Source organism: Saccoglossus kowalevskii, chromosome 9 (assembly GCF_978046115.1).
Source record: "Saccoglossus kowalevskii chromosome 9, keSacKowa6.1, whole genome shotgun sequence".
Lineage (NCBI taxonomy): Eukaryota > Metazoa > Hemichordata > Enteropneusta > Harrimaniidae > Saccoglossus > Saccoglossus kowalevskii.
In genome coordinates this window covers 32,461,973-32,470,250 of record NC_140649.1, presented here as the reverse complement: position 1 = coordinate 32,470,250, position 8,278 = coordinate 32,461,973, and the positions used below count along the sequence as shown (strand labels likewise).

The 8,278-nt window shown below is 35.9% G+C and overlaps 1 protein-coding gene across 1 annotated transcript; it reads left to right on the top strand.

The window, feature by feature from the left end:
• Positions 1 to 4,217: 4,217 nt before the first annotated feature.
• Positions 4,218 to 6,736, top strand: LOC102805075 (uncharacterized). The gene is made up of 2 exons (XM_006825087.3): positions 4,218 to 4,786; positions 5,515 to 6,736. Exons 1-2 carry the CDS (start codon positions 4,337 to 4,339, stop codon positions 5,776 to 5,778), a joined length of 714 nt encoding a protein of 237 aa, XP_006825150.2. The 5' UTR covers positions 4,218 to 4,336; the 3' UTR covers positions 5,779 to 6,736.
• The last annotated feature ends 1,542 nt before the right edge of the window (positions 6,737 to 8,278 follow it).

The window sequence follows — 8,278 nt, the reverse complement described above, 5'->3', positions numbered from 1 at the left end:
TCGGCGAAGTGTACTCGTTCTCAGTTCCAGTTTTGTTGTTGTCAACAAATCCCGTTTACAAGGAAAGTACTAAAAATAGGTTTCTCTCACATGACTTACGTAAGACGAAGATCTGCTGTGTCGGAGATTGGGAATATCCGGAATTTCTGTATAACATAACTTGTATTTGATATGACCAAAATATGTAGTTTCGCGCGAGACCACTTCATTGCTTGGTAACACAGCTATATTCTGTAAGTTTAGTTTTAAACGAGCGCTTTGTTTATTATATATGCTTTTGATTTCTCGGTTACAATACCCTGGAATCAAAACAAATATTTGCAGATCGCCAACTTTTCGGTTCTAAAAACCGAGTAAAATAAATGTTCTAGAGAAGAAGATTTGTGAATGTTTTATTACATTTTCCCCATATATTGCAATGCATCATGGGAAATGAGGCAGTTTATTCTGAACGGGCAATACCTAATACACTAAGATAAATGGTTGCAAATCGAATTTTTGTTTTTAATTGGATAAATAGTAGCCGACATTAATTGTGGTGATATGAGTGTGTGTCATGTGATATTATTATTAGACATATTTGTAATATATCAAGCATTGTTGCAGATATGAACACGTAACTAGTTCCATAATGATTGCATTGTACAAGAGGTATGACTAATATATCAGAAGACCATATATGATTATGTGACCTCTTAATATGCAAATCTGTAATATCTCAGGCGCTGTATGAACATGCAACCATTGTCATAATGATTGAAAAGGTGAGATGACGAGTATGTCAGAAGACCATATAGGGTTATGTGACCTCATAACTATGTGTAACAAGTTTCTCATAGTGTGTCAGCAACAGCAGGTCCAGTTGCCAATAAATACTTAGGGCAGCGTCAGCGACTATGGTGGCTAATAATCAATACACTAAGTGCCATCTGATGTAATGATTTTAATGGCTAATGAGGTAATCAATACACTTACTGGTAACTTATGTAGTGACTATAATGGTTAATGACGTAATCAATTCACTTACTGCAAACTAATGCAGTCACTACAATTACTAATAGCGTAGTCAATACACTTACTGCTAACTGATGTAATCACAGTAATGGCAAATAACGTCATCGATACACTAACTGCCATCTGGTGTAATGATTATAATGGCTAATGACGTAATTAATACACTTACTGATAACCGATGTAGTCACTATGAGGGAAAATGACGCAATCAATAACCGAATGGCGTAACCAATACACTGTCTGTTGACATATTCACTCTAATGGCTAAAGACGTAATCAATACTCTAAAGATTTGATCACTACAATAGTTTATGGTGAAATCTATATTTTGCCAACGTTTACAATCAAAGCTTTGAATCGGTAAGACTGAATTACTAAATACAACCTAATAATCTATATACCATATATTGTGTTAATCCAACATGATCTCACAGTGAATGGATCCTTGCGTAAACCACCATTAATAACAGAAGGTTGGTATAAGTGTTAATTACCACAAACATAACACTCCCTGCCACGAATTCTTAATTAGTTTGACGAATGTATTGACCAGCTGTCGGTCAAGGGCAAATCTTGTATTCTCCTCGTCGATTTTAACATTGACACATCTAATAACATTTTTGAATTTATATAACTTTACATAGTTAATTAACAGCTCCATCAGAGTGACGGACACACCTAATACTACCAATGATCTCCGACTCTTTTATTGAGTGTAGGTGATTGAAAGCGACATTACTGATCACTATCCAATATTTGGCACCATGAGGAACCTACATCACGTATTCAATTTGAAATCAAAAATCTGACATAAGATTTTCACAATTACAGCTCGCAAGCATTTTTGAGCGATTTAGTCAAAGTCTCTTGGCAGCGCACACATAACTGTAAGTTTGGACCTATAATATTTTCTACAATATTTTCTCTGAGCACCTGAAAGAAAAAACGGCTCACATTAACACGTTAATAAGCCATGGCTATCGAAGGGTTTGCTAAAATCGAACAAAACCTAATATACGCTTTAGACTTCAAAACATCTGTTGGTTACGAACACATTCATCTTTCATTATCTCAGCTGTTCACATATTAACTGCTCATTTATTAAATGTATTTCCCCGATAAGCTGAAATATCCAGAATTTTCAGTATTTAAAAAAAGACTAAGTACATATATGGGAAATTGCAAACCTATTTCGATTCTTCCTGTCATTACCATAGTTTTTGAGTCAATTGTCGGCAAACGAAAAACTAATTATATAGAAAAAAATGTGAAATACTCCAAAAAATAGTTTTCGGAAAAAAACAACAACACAATACTAAACTGTCCCTTGCTGACCTAGTCAAAGATTTAACTACAAATCTGGACAGTGGACAAATCAATTTTTGTATATTTATTGATTTGCAAAATAAAATAAAATGATATCATTGGTTTTATCCAGTAAAGTCGAAAATTGTGGATTTAGGGGTACAGTATTATAGTGGTTTAAAACTGCCCCTCCAATCAAAAGCAGTATGTTGTAATTGACAAGAGCCATTCGTCTATCAGGGGGAAATTCTGAGGGTCTCCACACGTGTCAGGGGGGAATATCGTCCAGTCTCTCTATCGCGTCCCCTTGAGGTACGGGATCGGGAAAGTCACTTAAGCTTTACAGTCAAATAGACGCACACAACAAAATACGTTTCAACTCTCGTCTTTAGTCAGTCAGTCGAGTACTCTATAAGACACAGCGCCCTGGGGAAAAGTCCCCGAGACTATCGCATGGCTGACCCAAAACTAGCCCAAGACTGCGTCTCAAGACTGCCCCAATACTGCGTCTGTCGTGGTGTTCTCGACAAGACCAACTAAAACAGCTTTATTCACTTTCAAAACCTTAACCAATTACAAAGAAGTATAAAGACTCTAGGGCGTAACCTTAAATCATACAGCCAATCACACTAAGTACTGAACACGTCATATCTTTTGATTAATCGTTCACTACATTAGTAACTGCGAATACCAACTGTCAGAAATAGTAGTTCGAATAGCGACGGTTATATCGTAATTAGTTCCAAATCACTGAGTCGAGTTCCGTCCAGGACCTCGCATGGGCCTAAACGATGACAGACATAACACAGCCATTCGCTAGTAATCAACTAAATAAGTCGATCAACAGATACGTGCAAAAAATTTCATCATACGTCCCCCAAAATATTCATTGTGGTGTTCCACAGGAATCGATTCTCGGTGAAATTTTGTTGTACGTCGATGATATTGCTAACTCTACCAGCCTTTTTGATTTCATGATTTTTTACGGACGAAACCAATCTTTTTCAAAGTACTTAGTAATATCGCTATTGAACTCAGCACCATCAACATCGAATTACAGAAGGTTTGCAACTGTAGAAATGCAACTAAATTAAATACCAACAGAGACAACTGTAATTACATATTAATTAAAACACCTCAGAGAGCAATCAATAATTGTTGTAACGTTACTGTCCAAAATAAAACTGTAAAGTATAAAGTACTTGGGTGTGACACTTGAGAATATATTTAATAAGAAAGAACACATTTTAAAACTATTTCCCCTAAAATTAATATTTTGTCTAAAATATGCATTACACCAGAACGATAAATGGCCTTCCGTAACCTTAATTTTTGCTATTGAAAATTTGCAGTCCTTTCAATTCAATTATAATGGTACAAACGAAAGTATATATTTCCAATGCCGTGGTGGCGCAAACATGCAAACTACCGATTTGACCGGACTAATGCAACTGGGCATGCATTCAATAAGAGTCCGTTGAATACTATGAATAATTTATTTTCGGTAGCCAATTATAACCTTCCTACCATGGGCATATTCCTTGACACTCACGCGTAATCAATAATGAACACTGATTTCTATCAGCTGTCCATTGGAGGAAAGAAAAATTCGTACCTTTCAATTTTATCAACCAGGCAAGGCTTCTCTTGTATTGCAAAAATACTGGAGAAGCCCGTGCGCTGCTGCACTTTATGCTTGAAAAGGTGTTTTGCAACGATGTCACCACACTTCAACGGAAGCTTCATATTCCGTACTTCATACGGCAACAACAGCAATTTCATCGATGACGAGCAAGCTACGGAACAGGCATCTTCATCGTCCGATTCCACATTCACATTGCCTCTCATAGTTGTGGGGATATTTGTCACGGCAGTTCTCATTGTTCACTTCATTGTGAGTTACATATACCGGTCACGTCTCCGACTAGACGAAGACAATGTTCTTCGGTTGAAACACCAGCAATCCGGTGACATCCCTCGCGGCGTCGAATCCAGAAACACCACTTGCTCGAATACTATGTTGACTAATGTAATAACGCACGTGGAAATACGAGATCAAATAATTGGCGAGGACGTTAATCTATCAAACGGGCATTTGTGGTCAAAATGTGCCCAACCAGCTGTTTTGCCTAGAGATGTTATCGATTCCGATCCGACCATTCGTTGTCACGGAGATTTTATCATCGGATCACCTGCTGTGCAATCACTACGAAGTACGTGTTTACACTTGAGGCGTCCAACCCCACCCGACTCAACGAAAATAAAAGCAAAACCTAATTTATTTTGTGAAAAACAACCTTACAAGAAAAACAATTCTTTTGAATTTAGTCGGACCTCGTTAGCAAACGTATCAAGTCCCCCAGGTAATAACACGCGCAGTACGCCAACTATGTATTACATTGAAGGCAGCGGCAGTCCTCCGACATTTCCTTACATATGTAATGACAGTAGACAGAACGATAAAGAGGTACGTGTAGATATTTCTCTCGAACTTTTGATAAAAATGACATAAAAGTTGGAACCTAGATTAAAAATATTTTTGACAGTTTTTATGGTAAAATAATTTAACGTAAATTATTAGAACAATTGACAAAAAAAAATTACGCTAACCTGAGAACGTCTCAAGATTTGATTCAAGTTTGCATAATACCAATTTAATCGCTTGCAATGTGATGTTACATGACCTAGAACAATAACATTTTCCCCATATGTAAACAAGTTCAAAGTTTCAATAGTTGCAAGTCGACAATAGTTTGCTCACCAACTTAGGTTTTCCCTGTGTTAAACAGTGAACAAAAGTTTCTCCAGAAACAGATTATAGCTTCACCTTTTAAAATGAAGAAGAACCGTTTCACGTACACCTAACCGTTTCACGTACACCTGTATCTAAAACTGTTTGTTTACTTTTTTATAATAGTGGTAGATGCATTTTAATACCACGTTTTAAAAAACACACCGAATTTTATATATACATATTGAATAGTAGGTGACTTGTTTGTCCACTTACCAACGGCAGTTAAAACTATGTGACCTTGTATGTTTTAAAGTTGTACATATGTTACGATACAACGCATATATAAATAAGTAACACACACTCGTTGTACATGTTCAACGACACAGGACAAGTAGATATGCTATGATATGCCATGGACGATGATTTTTAACATATATATTTTGCTCTAACATTCATTGCAGCTCTATTCTTCATCTGTGCTGACGTCATTGGTTCAGTCACCTCACAACAGTCGAATGATATCTAGAGACGGTGCATGTTCATTTCTGGGCTCTGGGCTCGATTTCGATTTCGGTGCCAGTGTCGGCTTCTCTGGACAAATCGCCTCTTCTGATCACTGCACCTCGTTTCAAGAAGAATGCGTGGAAGACGATACTGAATCTGACGATTTTGGCGCTTCTCAATTATCCTTTTCGTGGGATTGGGATAGCATTACAGCAGATTAGCTGTCACATAACTTTGAATATGTTGACAAAAACCTTATTCCCACACTTGCAACAAAGAAGACTAGATGCAGTCTATGAGTCCAATATTTTGAAGTATCTACAAATAAGACTCGTACTCGGAATGTCTGGATTCCAGGCTAGCCACAAAAAACAGAGTATAGAGCTCTGTGGCAATACACTGAGGTACATTTTTATTGATTTTTAATATAATTAAATAAGCATGTATTAGTTTACTCTTCCTTATACAAATAAAAAATGACACATCACTGTTTTATTCAGTCCACAAATATGCATTTCGAAAATTGAATTGCGTACGCTTAAGTAGACATACATGTCTCAACGTACCCAGATTTTTATATTTGTTTTGTAATATTAAGGTATGATTGCATAGGGTATCATTTTTTAAAAGCATTTCTATTTATTGAAACAGTTCTTAGACTTTTCAAAATAAGAGAACGATTATCTTTTCTCTCACAGGTATACTTGCAGGCTCTTTGACAGTACACTCAGGTGTATTGCGCTTTTACATGTAATAAAGTAATCCCCGCGCTGTTCAATACGGCATACGAATTGTAACAATTGAATCGATAAATCTGAGCTAAATTTGGCAAACTCTGTTTTATACAATTTATATCAACAAACTGAAATTGAATTTATACAAATACAAAGCGGTCTATTGTATGTCCGTTCATGTGCTCGTCAATAATTAATTGTATACTATGTAGAATGCATCCATCAACATCTACAGTAGCTCTGAGAAGGTAGATGGAGGTTGTGTATGTTCTAATCACATCTTACGTCTTACTGTAGGTACATACGTGGAGAAAATTGCCGGCGATACATACTATTTCAAGCATTTACTAAAATAAACAAACCAACGGCCAGAACAATAGTTCACATGACAAAGAGTGGTATTAGTAGAAAATAATGTACATGGAACTATTATTGGTAACAACAATACGTATAGAAGGTTTGCTTTGTACATCCTGGTCAATTTCTGCTCCGACATAGAACGGCTGTCTACATAACAGTAATTTCCTCGGATATTGGCTGGGAAATGGGAGGTTTTATTATTAGATGGCACAGTCTTAATACACGTGGGTTAACTCTTAGTAATCTTTTACAAAAACATCAATAGTTATCTATATGCTAATTTATCTGTTTTTATGTTTAACTCCATATACACATGAATTGATACACATGTCATTGCACATACACATGGTGATTTAACAAACCGCGTGCACTACGTATAGCTTAAACATGGAGGTAACTTGTGACCGTGTTGTAATTGTCTGAACATTGGTGTCATATCATCATCGAATCCATCTGTAACATGGTTGCATAAGCTTATTATTCATGGGTCAGCCACTAATACCAGTGATATATAATACCTTTAATTAGTGAATGCATTTTATATATTTTTTTCTTTTACAAATCATCGTGTTGTCTAACCTTGAATACATCCTACCAGTCCAGTGCTGCTTTCTCTTAACCCGACACACATAATCATCGCATTTACGTCGACCAAGTGTTGCATCAACGTCTTCCTATTGTTTAATAAAGATATGGTATATACTATATGCTACCACCTGTTAAGAGATATTAAAAAAATATAACTGTGAAACAGAACTTACTTGCAACTGAAATTACAACGCAATTTGTCATGAGCAAACATTTGGCACTTCATTACACACTTATGAAATACTATGAACTATATAATAGTCACGCACTCACAAATGCGCAACAAGATGCTTTATTATTAGACCAAAACAAATTTCAGATAATCAGCGACTACAGCATAGCCCTTTTGTATTGCGTCAATATGACCAAACCATTTGAGCATAGGGGTGTCATGTACTGTCACTTGAATGAGTTTCAAAACAATTCCTTTGCTATAAGCAAAACATTTTTAATTCTGAATAAAAAAAAACTCAAACAAAAATTACAAAACAGATACTTTACAGGACATGCCTATCTATATGTTACTCTAACTTTATTTTATTCAATCATGCGCAGCTTTTCAAAAAAAAATATCCCATTACACTTGCCACAAATTGTCGACAGAGGGCGCATATCACGGAAAAACGAATACAGGGCCTGTTTTTTTCAATAATCGTACATATAAAGAGGTTTATAAAATGAAAACATACCACAAGGCTGACAAAAAATTAAGATTTTGAGCAACACAAGTCTGTTTAATAACTATAAATTGCATAAAACTTCACCTGAAATTGACTCACAAAACTGGATCACTTAGTACAGACGTCATAAGACAAATGAAAATGTAAGCATATGAGCAGATTAAGGAAATGATAAACAAAGTCAGTGACTTGAGCTTTAAAATTAGTCAACTACATGAAAGATATTCTGTCAAGTCGGCCAGCTCAAACTATGGTAAAACCGAGGTAAACAAGAGACGTCTGCTGTATTTGAACTGTACCCAAAAATATCACTGAAAATGACAAGATTAGAACAAACACGGTGTGTAGAAGGATGATTT